The sequence below is a fragment of the Mustela nivalis genome (assembly GCF_964662115.1).
Source record: "Mustela nivalis genome assembly, chromosome: 10".
In the NCBI taxonomy this organism is placed as follows: domain Eukaryota; kingdom Metazoa; phylum Chordata; class Mammalia; order Carnivora; family Mustelidae; genus Mustela; species Mustela nivalis.
In genome coordinates, this window is record NC_139029.1 from 39,968,225 (window position 1) to 39,991,540 (window position 23,316).

At 37.0% G+C, this 23,316-nt stretch overlaps 1 protein-coding gene across 5 annotated transcripts in view; it reads left to right on the plus strand.

Moving 5' to 3' along the window:
- ZFYVE9 (zinc finger FYVE-type containing 9) overlaps positions 1-23,316 on the plus strand; it is a 203,780-nt gene that overhangs the window by 168,232 nt on the left and 12,232 nt on the right. For all 5 annotated transcript variants that reach the window (XM_082688389.1, XM_082688392.1, XM_082688388.1 and 2 more), the window contains one exon: positions 21,608-21,758. In XM_082688389.1, the coding sequence (XP_082544515.1) occupies positions 21,608-21,758 (151 nt within the window). The remainder of the gene's footprint in view (positions 1-21,607; positions 21,759-23,316) is intronic.

Below are 23,316 nucleotides of genomic sequence, written 5' to 3' on the forward strand. Positions count from 1 at the left end.
AAGCAACGAATTTGGAGCCAAAGTCCTCCACCCTTTTTGTCCTGAGAATTCTAAGCTTTCTGAATTTCTCTTTGGTGGCTGCCTAAGATTCTTTAGTTGATCACAGTAACTGACTTTAGTTGCAGGTTTTGAACCTATTAAAGTGCTGATTCCGTGGAAAGTCAGTAATTCTTTTTTGTTTTCTTTTTTTAAAATTGAAATTCTATTAATTAACATATAATATATTACTAGTTTCAGAGGTGGAGTTCAGTGATTCATCAGTCTCATATAATACCCATTGCTCATTATATCACGTGCCCTCCTTAATGTCCATCCCTTCAACCCCCATCTCCCCAGCAACCCTCAGTTTGTTTCCTAAGATTAAGAGTCTCTTAATGATTTGTGTCCCTCTCTGATTTTATCTTGTTTTATTTTTCCCCTATTCCCCTATGATCCTCTATTTCGTTTTTGTTTTTTTAAGATTTTATTTATTTATTTGACAGAGAGGAGAGGCAGGCAGAGAGAGGGAAGCAGGTTCCCTGCTGAGCAGAGAGCCCAATGCGGGGCTCATCCAAGGACCCTGAAATCATGACCTGAGCCGAAGGCAGAGGCTTACTGAGCCACCCAGGCACCCCTCTTTGTTTTGTTTCTTAAATCCACATATCAGTGAGATCATATGATAATTGTCTTTCTCTGATTAATTTATTTCACTTGCTATAACACCCTTTAGTTCCATCCACATTGTTGTAAACAGCAAGAAAAAAGTCTTGCTTAAATTGAAAAGTTTCTTAAAGTTGTTTGTAAAATGTCCAATAGTAATCATATGGTTTAAAAGAAAAATCTTGGGGCGCCTGAGTGGCTCAGTGGGTTAAGCCGCTGCCTTCGGCTCGGGTCATGATCTCAGGGTCCTGGGATCGAGTCCCGCATGGGGCTCTCTGCTCAGCAGGGAGCCGGCTTCCTCCTCTCTCTCTCTGCCTGCCTCTCCATCTACTTATGATTTCTGTCAAATAAGTAAAAAAAAAAATAAAATAAAAAAATAAAAAATAAATAAAAGAAAAATCTTATTTTGAAACTCAATTTAATATAATAATGGTTAAAATTTATTTTATTATTATTTTTAAAGATTTTATTTATTTGCCCAAGAGAGCATATGCTTGAGCTGGTGCCTGTGCACATGCAAGCAGGGAAATTAGCAGGCAGAGAGAGGGAGAAGCAGGCTCCCTGCTCAGCAGGGAGCCCATTGGGATTCGAGGCTCCAACCCAGGACCCTGGGATCATGACTGGAGCCAAAGGCAGAGGATTAACTGACTGAGCCACCCAGGTGTCCCAAAATTTATTTTATTAGAAGGCTGGTAAGTCCGCAGTTATTACTTCTATTTCTTGGCTTAAAGTAAACTACCTCCTTCCCTCTCTTTTTTTCATTTTTTTCTTCTTTCTTTTTTTCCCCTTCATTCAGCCACTTATTCATCATTCAATTGTATACTCAATTTTTACTTTCACTTAGAATCATGTAAATGTCTTATTGGATTTATAAATTCAGGAGAATGAGTTTTATGAGAATGACCTATGCGAAGAAAGGTTTTATCCATGGCTTTCAATGCAATAGCTTTTTTCAGGATAGTAGAAAATAGTAGCTAGAATGTGTACTTTATTTTTTCTTGTGATGCAATTAATAGTTTTTAATCTATTAGATAGTCCTACCTTGGAATATCAATAAGTAATAGATGAGACTAGGTAGTGTCAAATCTTTAAAATGAATGATTTTTAAATAATTTATGCCCTAAGTAGTCTTTTTTTAAATTTTATTTTATTTATTTATTTGAGAGAGAGATCACAAGTAGGCAGAGAGGCAAACAGAGAGAGAAAGGGAAGCAGGCTCCCTGCTGAGCAGAGAGCCTGACGTGGGGCTCCAGCCCAGGAGCCCCAGGAGCTGAGACCATGACCTGAGCCGAAGGCAGAGGCTTAACCCACTGAGCCACCCAAGTGCCCCATGCTCTAAATAGTTTTAAAAGAGATATGCTTTGAAAACACATTTATTTCTCAAATTTGAAAGTTTTTTTGTTTCACAAACATTTATTCAATATACTCTGTGATATGAAATACAAAGATGAGTTAAGAACATGATGCTTGCCTTCTGGGAGCCTGTTGTCCAGAAGTAAGATATCAGATGTCTTCTTCAAGCAGATAATATACGTGGCTATCCTTGGTGTTTACAGTATGGTGCTTGGGTTGGATCTGTTTATAAAAGTCTATCTGTAAAAAGCTATGAGGCCTCCATAGTTATGTCAGTACCGACCTAGGACATTTATGACAACTGCCATTTATATAACCTGTCTTTATCTGCCTCCTAGGTTTATGGTTGTGCAGGTTCAGATATCTTTTTTCAAAAACAGTAACTGTATTTCTTATTGTTTATTATATTTCATTTTCAATAAAGTTTACCAACTATATATTATTTATTTTCCTTATTTGATTTAGCAGACTGACTTCCCTTCTAATTTAGTTTTTATTTAAACTCCTATTTTATGTTTGTTTATTTCAACTCAGTTCAATGTTTCTCTCTCAGTCTTGGATATTTGAATTGTGTTGGTAATAATTCTTCGCTTTGTAGCTGAAAAAAATAATTTCTTTTTTTTTAATATCTTATTTATTTATTTGACAGAGAGAGATCATAAGTAGGCAGAGAGGCAGGCAGAGAGAGGGGGAAGCAGGCTCTCCGCAGAGAGCCCGATGTGGGGCTCGAACCCAGGACCCTGAGATCATGACCTGAGCCGAAGGCAGAGGTTTAACCCACTGAGCCACCCAGGCGCCCCTGAAAAAAATAATTTCTTATATATTATTTACTCAAGATAATATTGTTTTTCCTTTTATTTACTTTTCTTTGTTGATACCTATAGTCTTCCTTATTTTCTAGACTGTGTTCTCTATTGCTCTAAAGCCTTTGCAAAAGCTATTTCCTTATTGATGCACACTCTCCCTGTTCATTACCTGCCTAACTCTTGCTCATTTTTCAGGTGTCAGCTTAGATGAATAAGCTTTTAGTTAACTCCCAGTGAGGATGACTCTCCCCTGTTATAAACATCTCTAGAATTCTACACATACTGTGTGTGTAGTGTTCATTATATTTGTACTTCCTTCTTTAGTGTCTATTTTCTCTACCAGACTTTTTCTTCTTCTTCCTTTTTTTTTTTTTAAGATTTTATTTATTTGTTTGACAGATAGCACAAGTAGGTAGAGCGGCAGGCAGAGGGAGAGGGAGAAGCAGGATCTCCGCTGAGCAGGAAGCCTGATGCAGGGCTCAATCCCAGGACCCTGGGATCATGACCTGAGTCAAACGCAGATGCTCAACTGACTGAGCCACCCTGGTGCCCTTCTACGAGACTTATTTCAGTGAGGAACTATGTCTGTCTTGTTTACCACTGTATCATTAGCAGACTGTCTAGTAAAGAGTAATTACATGAGAAATATCTATTGAATAAAGACATGAAAGAGAACTAATATAGTTAAAATTATGTGAAAACAAGTGCTAAAACTTACTGCAGATTTACTAAAAGTTTAGAAAAAGGAGAGCTCTAATAATTGGAGCAGTCAGGAGTATTCCTTTATTTCCTGTTGATCCTGAATCCCTAACAGCCAGAGCAGCATGTTCCATGCAGGACAGGTTTATAAATGTTTATGTAAATGTCATATAAATGTAAATGGACAGTGAATGATGTTCAGGCACGAGAAAGGGAAGGGTGGAAAATAACAAGTGAAAAGGGTGATAGAGGGGCGCCTGGTGGCTCAGTGGGTTGGGCCGCTGCCTTCAGCTCAGGTCATGATCGCAGGGTCCTGGGATTGAGCCCCTCATTGGGCTCTCTGCTCGGCCGGGAGCCTGCTTCCTTCTCTCTCTCTCTGCCTGCTTGTGATCTCTCTCTGTCAAATTTAAAAAAAAAAAAAAAAAAGGAAAAGTAAAGGGTGATAGATGCCTGCAGAAAAAAGGCAGAAAAGCACCAGGGATGGGCATGTTTTGAAAGGAGGATAGAAGATAGCAATCTGCCCAGTGAGGAAGAGGCTAAAGTGGACTGAGAGAGAAAGCTGTGCAAAGAAACTCCTGGGTTTTCAAAGGACTTCAGAAGTCAGGCAAAGGAATCTAGACTTTAATATGATAATCTGTAAATAGATTGTACAGGTTCTAAAGCAGAGGAGTGACTTAATGAAAGTGAGCTTTAGAAACCTCAGTTTTGGCAACTCTATGTAAACTGGAGAGAGGGGGCCACTAAGGAAAGATTTTAAGCTTAGAAACTAGCTAGAAGACAGTACTTCTGGCAGCATGGAAAATTTAATAAATGAAGTAGTCTTTTTGTATAAATTCTCTAATCTCCTTCATCAAGGCCACTCAAGCTCTCTGTTGATTTAGGTAACCCTACTCATGTTACAATGATGAGATTATTTTGGTCATTGTAGTAACTAACATGTATTGTTAGTTATATTAAGTTAATGTTGTAACATTTATTGACGTTTACTATGTAGCAGGCACTATGTATTTTTACACTATCTCTATGAGATTGGTATGTTTAATTCCTTTTAATAGATGAAGATATTAAGGCATAGAACTAGCAGGTGGTGGAGCCATAATCAAACCTAGGCAGTCTGGTTCCAGTATCCTTACTCCTAGTCACTATACTAAACTGATTTTTATAGACATCCTTTAACAATTATCAATATGACTTTAGGGCCTTTAGTGAGGTAATCAAATTTAAATGAAGCTGTTAGAATGAGCCCTAATCCAGTATAACTGATATCCTTCTAAGAAGGGGAAATTTGGACCCATACACTCACAAAGGGAAGATGATATAGAGAGACCTTAAGGAGAAGATGGTCACCTACAAGTTAGGGAGAGAAGCCCAGAACAAATCCTTCTTTTACAGCCCTCAGATGGAACCAGTTCAGCCAACATCTTGATTTTGGATTTTCACCTTCCAGAACTGTGAGACAATACATTTCTGTTGTTTAAGCCATCCACTTTGTGGTACATTGTTATAGCAGTTTTGGCACATTCACACACAGGTCCACTTTAATAGCTGCAATGTCAAATGAAGTAAGTAAAAAAAGAAAGAAAGAGGTCAGTGGGGTAGAGAAGTTGAGCTCTGTGATTGCCCTACTTTACTCTCTGTTGTTTCTAGGCCATAGTGCAGGTAGGGGAAACCCAAACTGAATCTGAGGTCTCTCTGAGTTGAAGAGAGAGTTGAGAATGTAGGGAGGTCATAATGGCTAGAATTTGCAAAACAGATTGCTGGAAATAAAAGAACTCTGGAAATGCACAGGAGGTTCCCACTGTGTCTTCAGCTGACTACTAATCAGTTTATGTATGTGAGAAAAACACTGGAAAGATACAAGTAAAACAATTCCTACAGGCCAGGCATAGTTTGTGTTCTTACCAGCTAGAATGAACTAGGGGCAGATTATTCCTTTTTTTTATATATATATAATTTTTTATTTTTTATAAACATATATTTTTATCCCCAGGGGTACAGGTCTGTGAATCACCAGGTTTACACACTTCACAGCACTCACCAAAGGGGCAGATTATTCCTATCAAAACAAGTTATCCATAGGTTCAACTTGCCCTGATCCTACTTATCAAGCTTAAGAGAAAGGCTTAGCAGGATGAAGGAAAGAGCATGTTAAGGATAGACAGACATGGAAAATATCAAAAGACCCAAATTGGATTTCAAGAAATGAAAATGACAATGAAACGAAAAATATGCTGTATGAATTTAATGGTAGATTAGACACTGCCAAAGAAAAAATTAGTAAACTTAAAAGCATAGTGATAGAAACTATCCAAAAGAGACATAAAAAGAAAAGACTGAAAAATTAAATGAACAGCACATGATTGAACTGTGGGAGATGTTAGTTGGTTTAGCACTATAATTGAAGTCCTCAAGGAGACAAGAGGTAAGTAAACAACAAATATTTGAAAACTCAGTAATCAGAAATTTTTAAAATTAGAAGTATAAAGGGTATCAGGAAGCTCAATGAATTCCAATTGTAGAAAACATGATGAGAACTACATTTAGGAACATTATAATCATCTTAATTAAACCGCTTAATACCAGAGCTAAAGAGAAGAATCTTAAAAGCAACTAGAGAAAAAAAAATCCACATTATATGCTGAGGAACAAATATAAGAATAACAGCAGACTGCTTATCAAAACAATTCAAGCCACAAGAAAGTACAGTGAATCTTTAAAATACTGAGAAAAAAAAAACAACTTATACCCAGTAAAAAATATGTTTCAAAAAGCAAAATGCTTTTTCAGAACTATAAGAGCCAAAAGAATCTTTTACCAGTAGACCTATTTTATAAGAAGTGTTAAAGGAAGTCCTTCATGGAGAATACCAAATAATGGAACTCTGGATCTTCATATAGGAGTATAGAGCAACAGAAATGGTAAATATGCAGGTAAATATAAAATCTCTTTAAAAGACAGTTGTTTAAAACAAAAATCATAAAATGTATCGAGTTTATAACATATGTAGAAATAAAATGCATGACAAAAATACCACAAAAGCCAGGGAAGGGGAGATGGAAGTAGACAGGTATAAAGTTCTTAAATGTCATAGGATATGGTATATTACTTGAAATTAGACTGATAAGTTAAAGATATAAACCCAAAAGCAACCACTAGAAAAACTAAAGAGGGATAGCTAATGAGCCGATAAAGAAGATAAACTAGAATCATATAAGGACTGAAAAAGAAGAAAAAGAAGAGATGGGACAAGTAGAAAATAAATAGCAAGATGTTAGATTTAAATCTAACCATTTCAGTAATCAGTTATATATAAATGGTCTAAACATCCTCAATTAAAAGACAGAGATTGTCAAATTGGATGCATAAGCAAGATTTACCTCTGTGCTATGAATAAGAAAACCACTTGAAATATGACAAATAGTTTAAATGTAAAAGGGTGGAAAATGATATACCATGGTAATATTAATCAAAAGAAAGCTAAGCTTGAGTGGAAAGAGTACTATCAAAGTGTATTTCAGAATGAAAAGTATTACCAGGAATAGAAAGTTTCATTTCATAATTACTAAGGGATCAGTTCATCAAAAGGATGTAACAGTCCTAGACATTTATGCATTAATAACTGAGCTTCAAAATTCTTGAAGCAAGAAATGATAGAACTATAAGGGTAAATAGACAAATCTATGACTATATTTGGAGATTTCAATATCCCTGATTTAATAATTGTTTGAAGTAGACAGAAAATCAGAAATATAGAAAACTTTAACAACACTGTCAACCAATTCAACTTGAGTGGTTTTTATAGAACACTCCACCCAAAAGCAGCAGAGTGCACACATTCTTTTCCAGTATACATAGAACATTAGAAGATAGGCCATATTCTGTGGTATAAAACAAGTCCTGATAAATTTAAAATGATTCAAATTATACAAAACGTGGTCTCTGACAACAATAGTACTAAATTAGAAATCAATATCAGAAAGATCTCTAGAAAAATCCCCAAATATTTGGAAACAAAATACACACTTTTCAATAATCTATGGGTCAAAGAAGAAAGCCAAAGGAAATTAGAAAATATTTTGAGCTGTTTGAAAATGAAAACATGGCATATCAAAATTTGTGGGATGCAGCTAAAACAGTGATTAGAGAGAAATTAATAGCATTACTTTTTATAGTAGGGGGAAAAAAAGACATTTCAAATCAATGACCTAATCTTCTACCTTAGGAAATTAGAAAGGGAAGAATAAAATACAAAGTAAATGGAAGAAAGAAAATAATAAAGACAATACCAGCAGTTCATAAAGTAGAAGACAAAAAAAACCCACAAAAAACAAAAACAAAAACCCAATTAAGAAAAATGAAACGATGGTTGCCTGGATAGCTGTCAGTTAAGCTCTGCCTTCTGCTCAGGTTATGATCCTAGGGCACTGGGATGAAGCCCTGCATTGGGCTCCCTGCTTAGTAGGGAGCCTGCTTCTCCCTCTCCCTCAGTCCCTCCTTGGATTGTGCTCGTTTGCTCTCTCTCAAATAAATAAAATCTTAAAAAAAAAAAAAATGAAACCAAAAGCTAGTTCTTGAGATCAATAAAATTGACAGACTTTTAGTCAGACTGTTTGGGCTGATGGCCCAAGACTGATAGTCAAGAACACGAAATACCATTATGAGATGTGCAAGGGGGGTTGTCAATACCAGTCCTGTAGACAGTAAGCAACAAGGGTGTATTATTAATATATTTGTGCCAGTAAATGTTCAGCTTAGCCAAAATGGACAAATTCCTTGAATGTCAAGCTTTTGTATCATACCTCAGAAAGCATACCATGAGTTTCCCTGTATTTATTGAATATCCCTGTATTTAATGAAAGAATTGAATTTATTGTCACAAACCTTCCTACAAAGAAAAGCACAGATTCCAGGGTTCCTGGGTGGCTCAGTCAGTTAAGTGTCTAGCTTCAGCTCAGATCATGATCTGAGGATATTAATGTTCCTATATTAATGTTCCATATTAATGTTCTTGGCATTAAGCCCTACATTTGGTTCCACGCTCAGTGGAGAGTGTGCGTCACTCTCCCTCTGTCCCCTCCCCACAACTCATGCTTTTCCCCCCTCTCTCTCTCTCTCAAATGATCTTTAAAAAAAAAAAAAGAAGGCACAGGTCCAGATGCTTTCCCTTGTGACTTTTACTAAACAACAGAGGAGGAAATAACACCACTTCTGAAAAAAAAAAACCACTCAGAAAATAGATGAGGAGGGAATCTCATTCTATAAAACCAGCATTACACTTGTAACAAAACCAGGGGGGGGGGAAATTACAAGAAATGAAAACTGCAGACTTGTATCCCTCATGAAGATAGTTGCATAAATATGTAACACGTTTTTAGTAAATACAGTCCAGCAAAACACAAAATGATAGGGTACATCATGACTAAGTGGGGTTTATTTCAAAAACACTAAGTTGGTTTAACATTCAAAAATCAATCTGTAACTCACCATATTAGCAGGATGTAAAAAGGTGAATCACATGATGTGAATTTGACAAAATTCTACTTTCATTCAAAATGTGTATGTGTGTGTATATATATCTTGGCAGTCCAACAGTAGAAGAGAACTTCTACAACTTAATAAACACACCTACGAAAAACCTACAATTAGTATATCAAATGGTGACAGAATAAATGCTTTACTATTTAAGATTAAGAACAAGGAGAGGATGTCAACTCTTATTTCTATTCACCATTTCAGTGGAGCTTCTAGCCAAAGTAATAAGACGAGAATAGACAAAATTAACAAGAAGACAAAATAAGATGAATATAGACTGGAAAAAAGATTGTTTTTCTTCACAGATAACATGATTGTTTACTATGTAGGAAATCCTACTCTCTCTCTCTACAAAAGGGCTATCAGATCTAATAAGTGAATTTAGCAAGATCCTTGTGTAAAAATCAGTCATATTTCTGTACACTAATAATAAACATTCAGAAATTAGAATTTATGGGGCACCTGAGTGGTTCAGTCAAGCCTCTGACTTGACTTCAGTTAAGCCTCTGACTTGACTTCAGCTCAGGTCATGAGCCCATGGATCATGAGATTGAGCCCCACATTGGGCTCTGTGCTCAGTGTGGAGTCTGCTTTAGATTCTCTCTCCCCCCACCCCCCTCCTTCTCTCTTTCTCTCTCACAAATAAATAAAATCTTAAAAAAATAAATAAAGAAAGAAGACCCAAATAAGTGAAGAGGGATACTGTGTTTATGGATTGGAAGATTCAATCTTGTTAAGATGTTGGTTGTCCCCAGATTGAGCTGTAGCTTCAACACAATCCCAGTCAAAATGCCAGCAGGGTTTTGTTGTTGTTGTTGCTGCTGCTGTTGTTTCAAATTGAGGTGCTGATTTTAAAATTTATATGGAGATACAAGGAATATAGAATAGCTAAAACAACTTTTTAAAAATATTTTTATTTATTTATTTGATAGAGATCCCAAGTAGGCAGAGAGGCAGGCAGAGAGAGATGGGGGAAGCAGGCTCTCTGCTGAGCAGAGAGCTGGATATGGGGCTCGATCCCAGGGCCCTGAGATCATGACCTGAGCTGAAAGCAGAGGCCTAACCCATTGAGCCACCCAGGCACCCCTAAAACAACTTTAACAAAAAAATTTATTATTTGACAGCGAGAGCATGAGCGAAGTGGGGGGCAGTGAAGGGTCAGAGGAAGAGGGAGAAGCAGACCTCCTGCTTAGCAGGGAGCCTGATGTAGGGCTTAGTTGCAGGACCCTGGGATCATGACCTGAACTGAAGGCAGATGCTTAACTGACTGAGCCACCCAAATGCCCCTAGCCAAAACAACTTTGAAAAAAGAAGATAATTCAAGTACTTATGCTACCTGATGTTAATAACCTGATGTTATTTAATAATAACCTGATGTTATTTAAAAGGTAGAGTAATCAAGATGGTATTATTTTGCTGTAAATGCATACATACAGATCAATGGAGCAGAGTAGAGAGTGATTTCAAATGCTGTTTTTATGGGGGTATACACATGTCAAAATTCATCAGACTGTACATTTTAAATATGTATGTTTTGTCAATTTTAAGTATAATTGTAAAAAATCCGGTTTTGTTTTGTTTTTTTAATATAGTGTGCATTCAACCTATTATCAGGTTGCTTTGGGAATAGAGCCAAAGAATTAGCCTAATGTCAAAATCTGAAGTCTCAAAGTTTTGTTAATCCTTTACTCAGGTACCAAAGAATAGAGAAATTTATGTTGGTTGTGATATAATGCAAGACTCTGTGAAATTATATGTCTGTACAATTCCCCATCTAGTATAATTTAGGCTGGATGGCCTCTTGAGATTCCTTCCTACTCTGTGATACTGAAATAGGAGCTTTGGTTTATTTTAATTCAAGGCTACACATATTCTTCAGAGAAATGTGAACTTACAAAATCATGATTTCATAGGTTCATTGTAGCACTAGCAAGAACAGATGGCCCTAAAATCTGTCCTGAGGAATGTTTTATTTTCTGGCTTTCAAAGAATACATTTCTTTTCTCTTAGGGGAGGAGGAGCTGATAGTCCTCTTTTCAAAAGAATGAAAGGAGTCGCAAATTCAACAATAGATTAAAAAAATTATTCACCAAACAAAAATTATTCACTACGATCAAGTAGGATTTATTCGGGGGGGGGTGCAAATGTGGTTCAATATTCACAAATCAATCAGTGTGATATATCACATCAACAAGAGAAAGGATAACCATATGATCACTTCAGTAGATATAGAAAAAGCATTTGACAAAGTACAACATCCACTCATGATAATAGTCCTCCACAAAGTAGGTTTAGAGGGAATGTACCAGAGGACTTGAAGATGGGTGCTAGCTTCAGGACACAGGTGAACTCCAGCTGATGGGAAAGATGTTTATATTGTTCCAGAATATCTCCAGGCAAGAATATTCTTCTCTATTCCATCATTACTCAACTCAGTGTTCTTTTCTCAGTTCCATTTCTTTCCCTTCACTCTTGATTTTCTCTTTATCCGAATTCATAGCTAATTCAAATGTTTTACCTTTTAGGAATCCTTCCTAGATTCTCCATTCCCCAGACAGTATCATTCTTTCTTTCCTCTGTTTTCCTAGCTTTCTTTATTCATGTATCTTGTATAGCTGATGAGCATGAAACCCCTTCTGCTCTGAATTTTGAGTCCCTTGAGGGCAGAGATCTTTCTTTCTTCATTTTATCTCTGGTACAGAGCTTTCATAAATTTTCCATGTCCCTGCAGTATCTTTCTACCTAAAGTCATTGTCAATCACTTGATAAATGTTTATAGAATTAAATTGTTAAAACTTACTAGGTACCTAATCTATGTGACACTGCAATTATATATGAACCAAAAAAAAATTTTTTTAAATCATGCTAACAACATTTACTCTCCATATAACTTCATGAATAACTCCAAATCCATCCCTATTTAATATGGTTAACTAATTAGTATATTCAGCAAATATTTATTGAGCACCTACTATAAACAAGGCCCTGTGCCAAGCCTTACACAGTATATAGAAATTGTAGCTATTCCTCAGGGTCTTTGGAACTTCCCTGCATATAAATTCCTTTCCACTTTAAATCAGAAGATTAAATAAACTGTCCTTTTAACATGAGACTCAGGAAATTGAAACATGTGGCACGTTAATTCGGAGATGGATTAGATGTTTAACTCTTCATACATTCCTCAACACAATCATTCCTAGAACTGTATTCTTTTAACTGGCTTTTAACAGTTATAATCTTTGGGGATGGCTGGACTCTGGATGGGAAACACAGGAAGAAAAAGGTTCTGTACCTTCACTTGATATGCTAAAATAGCCTTTTGAGATAAGACCTGAGTAGCATTTAGCCAGGTTCCTGGCTCAAGGTTGACCTTCCATGGATGCTATTTTGCACATACTGTTGTCACAGCAATTGTTTCCTTGCCTTTTACTGGTATGTCATTTGCACTAATTCCCCAGTTTTTAGGAAGGTCTGAATCCCATTATCTTGTAAGAGGTACTTGGTTGAATTACTTGCTACTGATTTTTAGGTTGCTTTACAATTTTATAAGCAGAGTAGAGGAAACAGGTCTACAAATTTTAGTGCAAACACATCATCAGTACTTACTGTGTTCTTGGTGCTATTCTAAGCACTTTATAAATATTTATTTATTTAATCCTCATAACTGTATGAAATAGTTACTTTTATTATCACCTCTACAGAGGAGGAAACAGACACGGAAAATTAAGTAACTTGCCCAAAGGCACACAGAGTTAATAGCAAAGCCCAGTAATACAGGCAGTCTGGCTTGAATTCTTATTCTTAATCATAATCCAAAGCTGAATGTTGATGATTTAAGAAGTACAGTGTGCTATGGCAGTTCAAAGAAGGAAGCAGTCATACTGGTGTCTGGGAATTCAAGAAGACTGCATGCAGGAATTGGTATTTTTACTAGGCCTTGTTTTGGGGGGTAGAGTTTTTAGGTGCTTGGATACGGAGGATGAAAAGGAAGGCTAAAGAGCTCAGAGATAGGAAATGGTAGCACATCAAGAAGTAGTCCTGCAAATAATGATATGGTAGAAAGGGAAGCAAGACAGGAAAGCTGGTATGGAGTAAGAGCATGGGAAGCTAGTTATTTTGAGCAGAGGACAGGGTAGAAAAGATTGACATGATCAGCGTTGTGCTTTGGTAAATATGGAAACATTGTGTGAAATGAATCAGAACTGACAGAGAATGACTACAGAAAAACCTTATTGTCCAGAAGAAAAGAGGTAGTTATATCTTTTTTTTCTTTTAATTTTTATTTATTCATTTGGCAGACAGAGATCACCAGTAGGCAGAGAGACAGGCAGAGAGAGAGGAAGGGAAGCAGGCTCCCTGCCAAGCAGAGAGCCCAATGCGGGGCTTGATCCCAGGACCCTGGGTTCATGACCTGAGCTGAAAGCAGAGGCTTTAACCCACTGAGCCACCCAGGCGCCCCAAGAGGTAGTTATATCTTGAACTCTGGGGAAAATAGGAATAGATAGAGGAGATATTACAGAGTTTGAATCAATAGAGCAGAGAAATAGCACAACTAGAAAGTTGCATATTTGTATCATCATATGACAAAAGTAACTTTATTTTATGGTCAGCAAAGTCCTTTGCATATCTGGGAAACTCTTGGTATATATGCACGTGATTTTAAGAAGGTAAAAGTGCTCATTTATAAAGAAGTATGAAGTTTGTTTATCTCATTGGGCTTGAAATTGACATCTGGGGAAATTATTTCTTAGAAGCTAGCTAATTTATTTAGAATGTCTGAATTGAGAATATTAATCTGCTTAGTGTAGACAAAGTTAGAAACCACTTTAGCCTAATGATTTAGAAGAAATGATCTAACATTCTTTAAATTTATTTATTTTTATTTTTAATTTTTTTATTTTTTAACATTCTTTAAATTGCTGTGTGTGGGGTTGCCTGACGTGCTCAGACAGTAGAGCATTCGACTCTTGATCTTGGGATCATGTGTTTGAGCCTTGTGGTTGGGGATAGAGTTTACTTAAAAAAAAAAAATTACCTGGGGCAAAGAATATATTATATGTTAATTTAAAATTATATGTGATTATAGCAGTTCTTCATGTGATACAAATATAAACTGCAAATGAGAACCTAAATTAGTCTATCAGTTGACTTTGCTAAATAGGACTCTTCTGCTGACTTACCGTGTTTGCAGAAAATTTCCTTAAAAGTAATCTTTGGAAAACCCTGACAGAAGTGGTTTGAATTAATGAGGTTGATAAATATCAGTGTGAGAGGAATATTTAGTTATTATTTGGATGCCTCTGGTGATGTAGTAATATATTAAAACACTAAAACACTAACTTTTCAAGAGTTATAAACAAAACAAAATAAAGCCAGGAGATCATGATATCTTAGAATTGTATTGATATACTATCTAGGAATAAATTTAACCAAGAAAGTAAAAGACTTATACTTTAAAAACTACAAAACATTGCTGAAAGAAATGAAGAAAACCTAAATAAACGGGAAGACATATCATTCAGAGTGGATCTTCGGATCCAATGCAAGCCCTATCAAAACTCCAGTAGCCTTTTTTTTCCCCAGAAAAGAAGAAGCCAGTACTCAAGTTCTTTTGGAATTGCAAGTGTCTCCAAAGCCAAAATAATCTTGTATAAGAACAAAATTGGAGGAGTCATCCTTCCCATTCTCAAAACTTACTGCAAGACTACAGTTATCAAAATAGTGTGGTACTAGTATGGAATAGATTTAAGAATCCAGAAATAAATCCATACTTTTATGGTCAGTTGATTTTGACAAGGGGGCCAAGACCATTTAATGGTGAAGGAATAGCCTTCAACAAACGGTGCTAGGACGACTGGATTTCCACATGTAAAAGAATGAAATTGTACCCCTACTCGCCATATATCAAACTTAATTGAAAATGGATCAGTGGGGACATCTGGGTGGCTCAGTTGGTTAAACATCTGCCTTCGGCTCAGGTCATGATCCTGGGGTCCTGGGATCCAGTCCTGCATTGGGCTCCTGCTCAGCAGGGAGGCTATTCTCCCTCTGCTGCTGCTCCCCCTGCTTGTGAGCTTTTTTTCTCTCTCTCTGACAAATTAAATAAAATCTTAAAAATGAAAATGCATCGGTGGCCTAAATATAAGAGCTAAAATGATGGAGCTCTTTGAAAAAAAAATAAATCATGATGGTAACTTCTTAACTTTGGATTTGGCAATGGATTCTCAGATAATTTACAATGGGACAAGTAACAAAAGAAAAAATAGATTGGACTTAATAAAAATTAAAATTTTTTTTCATTCAAAGACATTAACAAGAAAGTGAAAAGACAGCCTACACATGGGAGAAAATATTTGCAAATCATACATCTGACAAGGGTCTGATATCTAGAAGATATAAAGAATTATTGTGACTCAACAACAAGACAGTCCCGTTAAAAAATGGGCAAAGGGCAACTTTTCTAAAGATACGTCTGTGGAGACAAGGGAAACAAAAGCAAAAATAAACTATTGGGAATGCATCAAATTAAAATGCTTCAGCACAACAAAGGAAACAATCAACAAAACTAAAAGGCGACCTGTAGAATGGGAGAAGATATTTGCAAATGATTTATTCCAGTAAAGGATTAATATCCAAAATATATAAAGAAATTATCAAATTGAACACCCAAAAAACAAGTAATCTAATTAAAATGGGCAGAAGACATGAATAGACATTTCTTTAAGTAAGACATCCAGATGGCCAACAGGCACATGAAAAGATGTTCGTCATCATTTACCATCAGGGAAACAATGAGATACCACCTCACACCTGTTAGAATGGCTAAAGTCAGCAACACAGGAACATCGGGTGTTGGTGAGGATTTGGAGAAAAAGGAACACTAATGCATCATTGGTGGGAATCCAAACTGGTACAGCCAATGTGTAAAACAGTCTGGAAGTTCCTCAAAAAGTTAAAAATAGATATGGTGCCTGGGTGGCCCAGTTGATTAAGCGTTTGAATCTTGATTTTGGCTGAAGTCCCGATCCCAGGGTTGTGGAATTGAGCTCTTCTTCAGGCTCTGTGCTCAGTGGGGAGTTTGCTGGAGATTCTCCCTCTCCCTTTGCCTCTCTCCCACTCACACATGAGCACTCTCTGTCTCTCTCAAATAAATAAATCTTAAAAAAGAAAGTTAAAATTAGAACTACCCTCTGACCCAGCAATTGCAGTACTAGGTATTTACCCAAACAATACAAAAACATGAATTATATATTTATAGCAGCATTATTTACAATAGCCAAATTATGGAAGAGCCCAAATGTCCATCAAGTGTTGAATGGATAAAGAAGAGTGGTGTATGTACACAGTGGAATATTACTCAGCCATCAAAAAGAATGAAATCTTGTCATTTGGAAGGACATGGATGGAACTGGAGAGTATAAGGCTTTGATATAAGTCAGAGAAAGACAAATACCATATGATTTCACTCTTATGTGGAATTTAAGAAACAAAACAGATGAGCAAAGGGGGGAGAAAGAGAAAGAAACAAATGAAGAAAACAACTTTTAATTACAGAGAACAGGGAATAAACTAATGGTTACCAGAGGGGATATGGGTGGAAGGTGGGTTAAATAGGTGATGGGGATTAAGGAGTGCACTTGTTGTGATGAACGCTGTGTGATATATGGAATTGTTGAATCACTATATTGTACACCCGAAACCAATAAAACACTATGTATTTTTTAAAAGATTTTATTTATTTATTTGACAGAGATCACAAGTAGGCAGAGAGACAGGTAGAGAGAGAGAGGAGGAAGTAGACTCCCCGCTGAGCAGAGAGCTGGATGCGCAGCTCTATCCCAGGACGCTGGGATCATGACCTGAACTGAAGGCAGAGGCCTAAACCCACTGAGCCACCCAGGCTCCCCGACACTATGTATTTTTTGAAATGGATAGTGGACTTGGGGGACCTGGGTCGCTCAGTGGTTGAGTGCTTGACTGTAGGTTTCAGCTCAGGTCATGATCTCAGGGTTGTGGGATCCAGCTGTCATGGGCCTCTGCACTCAGCATGAAGTCTGCCTGAGAGTCTCTCCTTCTCCCATTGCCTCTCCCCCTGCTTGCTCTGTCTTGAGAGAGTGAGAGAAAGCATGAGCAAGGGGTGGAGTAGAGGGAGAGGGAGAAACAGGTTCCCCCTGAGCAGGGAGCCCAGCACAGGGCTCGATCCTAGGACCCTGGGATCATGATCTGAGCCAAAGGCAGCTACTTAACTGACTGAGCCATTCAGGCGCCCCTAAATGAAATCTTTCTTTTCTTCTTCTTCTTCTTTTTTTTTTTTTTTTTAAATGGGCAAAAGACTTACATAGACATTTCTCCAAAGAAGATATTCAAATAGCCAATGAGCAGATGAAAAGATGCTTAACATTATTAGTCAAATGCAAATCAAAACCATAATGAGGTACTTCTTCACACCTACTAGGATGGCTATAAAACAACAACAGAAAATAACAGGTGTCAACAAGGATATAAAGAAATTGGGCCCCTTATATGTTATTGGTGAAGATATTAAATGGTTCCTCCACTATGAAAAGCAGTTTGGCAACTCCTCAAAAAATTGGACAATAGGGTGGCTCAGTGGATTGAGCCGCTGCCTTCGGCTCAGGTCATGATCTCAGCGTCCTGGGATCGAGCCCCGCATCGGGCTCTCTGCTCAGCAGGGAGCCTGCTTCCCCCTCTGTCTCTGCCTGCCTCTCTGCCTACTTGTGATCTCTCTCTCTGTCAAATAAAATAAATAAAATCTTAAAAAAAAAAAAAGAAAAAGAAAAAGAAAAAAAAATTGGACATAGAATTGCTGTATGGCCCTGCAATTCCACCTCCAGGTATATACCCCAAAGAATTGAAAACAGTTACACAAACAAGTACATCCACACATACACTTAGAGTAGCATTATTCACAATAGTCAAAAGATAGGCATAGCCGAAATGTGCCTGGATGGATAGATGGATAAACTCTGGTGCATGTATATTGTATGTGTATATGTGCATGTGTATAATTCAGCTATAAAAAGAAGTCAAGTACTGGTACATGCTACACCATGGATGAGCTTCCAGAACGTTACATAAGTGAAAGAAGCTAGACACAGTGGTCACATATTATATGGTCCCATTTGTGTGAAATAGCCAGAATAAATTCATACAGAAGGCAGATTGGTGGTTAGGATTAGGAGAGGAAGAAACCAGTTAGAGGAAGGTTTTTTACTTTGGAGTGAAGGAAGTGTTTTGGAACTAAGTAAAGGTTATTAATGCACACCATTGTTAATGTATTAGATGCCACTGAATTGTTCACTTTGAAACGGTTGATTTTATGTATGTGAATTTCACCTCACATTATTTTGTTTTGACTGTGTTGATACAGAAAGTTGTCAGAACACTCATCTGGTATTTCTCACACTGTAGTACTGCAGTTTGTAATGTAAGAGGAAGAGCTGAGTAAAACAAAACTTTTGGACTAGATTTTTGAAAGATTAAAGCCTTGTAAAGGGTTGAATCAGGAAGGTGGACAAATGGGATGGCATGAGGGAAAAAATGGAAACTAGAAAACAGATTATCACTATCCTGTTTCAGTCAGAAGCCAGAGTTATTACCAAGATAACATGAGTTCAGATTTGCTTAGTAGATATAAAATGGTGGCCTGTGAATTTTTTCAGGTTAGGTTCAGAATTACTATCTTAAATCTTTTGATAAGAACAACAAATCATTTGTTGAAGAGACTTTTTTCAATTAGATATTCTTTCCTGCTTTGTCGAAGACTAGTTGACCATATAGTTGTGGGTCCATTTCTGGGGTGTCTGTTCTGTTCCATTGATCTGTGTATCTGTTTTTGTACCAATACCATGCTGTCTTCATCACCACAGCTTTGTAATATAACTTGAAGTCTGGAATTGTGATGCCTCCAGCTTTGCTTTTCTTTTTCAAGATTGGTTTGTCTCTTCAGGGTCTTTTGTGGTTCCATACAGATTTTAGGATTATTCTAGCTCTATGAAAAATGCTGGTGGTATTTTCATAGGGATTGCATTAAATATGTAGATTGCTTTGGGTAGCATACACATTTAACAATATTTGTTCTTCCAGTCCATGAGCATGGAATGCTTTTCCATTTCTTTGTGTCTTTTTTATTTCTTTCATGAGTATTCTATAGTTTTCAGAGTACAGATCTTTTACCTCTGTGGTTAGATTTATTCCTAGGTATCTTGTGATTTTTGGTGCAATTGTAAATGGGATCAATTCCTTGATTTCTCCTTCTGCTGCTCCATTATGGGTGTATAGAAATGTAACAGATTTCTGTACATTGATTTTATAGCAACTTTGCTGAATTCATATACCAGTTCTAGCAATTTTGGGGTGGAGTCTTTCAGGCTTTCTACATGGAGTATCATGTCATCTGAAAATAAAGTTTGACATCTTCCTTGCCAATTTGGATGTCTTTTCCTTTTTTTGGTCATCTGATTGCTGAGTCTAGAACTTCCTTTGCTGTGTTAAATAACAATGGTGAGAGTAGACGTCCCTGTCTTATTCTTGGCCCTAAAGGAAAAGCTCTCAGCTTTTCCCCATTGAAGATTATATTAGCTATGAGAAAAAGACCATCTCTTCAACAAATGGTGCTGTGAAAACTGGTCAAAAATATGCAAAAGAATGAAACTGGACCACTTTCCTAAACCATACACAAAAATACCCAAAATGAATTAAAGACCTAAATATGAGACAGGAAACCATTGAAATCCTAGAGGAGAACACAGGTAGCAACCTCTTTGATGTCAGCTGCAGCAACTTCTTACTAGGTAAGTTTCTAGAGAAAAGCGAAACAGAAGCAAAAATGATTAGGACTTTATCAAGATAAAAAGTTTCTGCAGAGCAATGGAAATAATCAACAAAACTAAAAGGCAACCTTCAGAATGGGAGAAGATATTTGCAAATGACATATCTGATAGAGTTAGTACCCAAAATCTATTAGGAGCATAACCACATTCAACACTCAAAAAAATAATTCAGTTAAGAAATGGGCAGAAGACAAAAACATGCATTTTTCCAAAGAAGACATCCAGATGGCTAACAGACACATGAAAAGATGCTCAACATCACTCATCATCAGGGAAATACAAATTAAAACTCAATGAGATATACCACCTCACACCTGTCAGAATGGCTAAAATTAACAACACAGGAAACAACAGATGTTGGCAAGAATGTGGAGAAAGAAGAACCTGCTTGCACTGTTGGTGGGAATGCAAACTGCTGCAGCTACTCTGGAGAGCACTATGGAAATTGCTCAAAAACTTGAAAATAAAACTACCCTACAACCCAGCAATTGCACTACTAAGTATTTACCCAAAAGATACAAAGTTATTGTTTCAAAGGAGTGCATGCACCCCGCTGTTCATAGTAGCATTATCAACAATAGCCAAATTATGGACAGAACCCATATGTCCATCGACTGATGAATGGATAAAGAAGATGTGGTGTCTATATACAATGGAATATTATGCAGCCATCAAAAAATGAACTCTTGCCATTTGCAATGATGTGAATGGAGCTAGAGTGTATTATGCTAAGTGAAATAAGTCAGAGGAAGACAAATACCATGTGATTTCACTCATATGTAGAATTTAAGAAATGAAACATGAACATAAGGGGGAAAAAGAGGCAAACCATAAAACAGACTCTTAGCTACAAATAACAAACTGAGGGCTGCTAGAGGGGAGGTTGGCAGGGGAGGGAGTTAAATAGGTGATGGGTATTAAGGAGGGTAGTTCTTATGATGATACTGGGTGTTGTATCTAAGTGTAACCAGGAGAAGTTATGTATGTTAACTCAATGGAATTTAAATAAAAACTTGAAAAAAACACAAAGCAACGTATTATTAAGTGATTTCACTGAAGATTTCAAATGTGAGTCAGTAAAGTTAAGCAATAGAGTTTATATATTTCTAGAGGAAAACACTCCTTTGTGTGGATATGGGAAGAGGGCAGATGTACTTACATATGGAATATTCTTTTGACTTAGAATTTCAGTGTGTATATCCTCAGAGAATCCAGTGGGTGGGAGAAATTACTGTAATTAGCTAAACTAATGTTACTTGAGTTCAGTGCAGCAACACAAATACCAAAAAGATAAATACAAAATATGTCATGTGCTTACTTAGGTTATAACACAAATCACCTATAAACTACACAGGAAATCTTTGTGTATGTTGATTTTTTTTTTTTGAGATTTTATTTATTTATTTGACAGACAGTGATCACAAGTAGTCAGAGAGGCAGGCAGAGAGAGAGGAAGGGAAGCAGGCTCCCTGCTGAGCAGAGAGCCTGATGCAGGGCTCGATCCCAGGACGCTGGGATCATGACCTGAGCCTCAGGCAGAGTCTTTTTAACCCACTGAGCCACCCAGGTGCCCAAAGTTGATTTTTTTTCCAATGGTGATTGCTTTTTCACTGTGTTTTCCTTATTGTTTTTTATCTTTGAGGTAAAGGAGTTGTGCTTTGCCAGACCAAAAGAAATGCCCATTTTTGGCAGAATAAGAAAGTTAGCGCTCTTCTTTGATTACAGATGATGAAAGCCATGAACAAGTCCAATGAGCATGTCCTGGCAGGAGGTGCCTGCTTCAATGAGAAGGCAGACTCTCATCTTGTGTGTGTACAGAATGATGACGGAAATTATCAGACCCAGGCTATCAGTATTCACAATCAGCCCAGAAAGGGTGAGTATTTGAGCTGATTGACATGGTAAGAATTGTACTGGACTTGGAAAGTTGGATATCTCAGCCCCATAACTCTCGCTTTCTAACTAGGTAGCCACCAACAATTTGATGAAATTAAACTTTCCAACCTGATTCTCTAAGATTACACTGGCTCAGCAGTAGCCATATTCAGAGTTGCAAAAAGGGGAAATTTTGAAAATACTGCCTCAGGATATTAGCAGGGCCAGAATTGATATTTGAAGGTAGGCGACGAGGCCCCTTAGTGAGAATATGCTTAGCTAGATTTGAAACTTGTTGAATGACCATATCCCAAGAATATTAATAGGTTGACTGGATTTTGAAAGCTACTGGTTCTGTAGTACTCATAGTGTGGCCTTATCACTGGGGAGATTGTTAGATATGAAGAATCTATACCCAAAATCTGCTAAATTAGAATTTGTTTTTTAACAAGTCCCTGTGTTCAAATGCATATTGAAATTTAAGAAGCGTTGCTTATGCTGGCATTCCTTAAGGTGTCTTACAGGTTCTATGGTTTTAAAAAATAAATAAGTGCAAGTATTGTATAATACATTAAACGGAGAAATCCTGAGTTAAACAAGTTTAAACAGATTTTACTACAGGACTTTCAGAGCCTTTAACAGGCTGATGTATATTTTAGTTTTCCAAAAGGAAGATAGGGGCCTGGCCCTTCTCAAATTTACTTGACTACGAATCTTGTTTTTCCTCAGAATATTTCCCATAACTAGCTTTCTTTAGTATGCTTTATGAAACACTTCTCTGGCTGATGGTGACATAGGTCATTGTCTTCAGTAAAGGCATAAAAGGTCTTTGTCACATGTATATTCAATATGATATCCAAAATAAGATAGGTGATAAGTCCACAATGCTCTCTATTAGTCAAAGGATACCTAGAATATTTGAATTAAGTTCTGGATATCATTAATGTAATTGATGATATGCATTGATAAAACTGGAGGTTCTTTAGAGAATGATGCAGGGCCTGTGAAAAATTTGGAAACGAGGTCAAGGAAGATCTTTTGAAAAAAGTGCACATGTTTAACTAGAAAAGTCTAGATCGGAAGAGGGGAAAAATAACTATCTCTATTTTTAAGGTTCTCTGGTATGTGGAAATAAGATTCAGTTTATTCTCTATAGCTACAAAAGGCCAGAACCAGCACCACTGAGACAAAGTTATAGGAATCTAGATCTGGACTCAGTTTGAGAGCACATTATGTAAGGCCAAGAGTTACCCAGAAATAGAATGGGCCGCCTTGTGCCATTGTGGGCTCCTTGTCACTAGGGGTCTTTGATAAAGGCTGAATGTCCACATGTTAGAGAATTTGCAGGGCCAGTGGTTAGGGAGTTGGATTACTTCATCCAGTTTAAGATGTAGAGGCGCATAGGGGCTCCTGGCTGGCTCAGTGGGTGGAACACACAACTTTTGATCTCCCTGTTGTTAAGTCTGAGGTCCGTGTTGGGTGCTTAATTTTTAAAAAAATTAAAAAGATGTGGAGGGACATAGTGAAATTTTCTTAAAGCTAAATGTGATTGTCCTTTC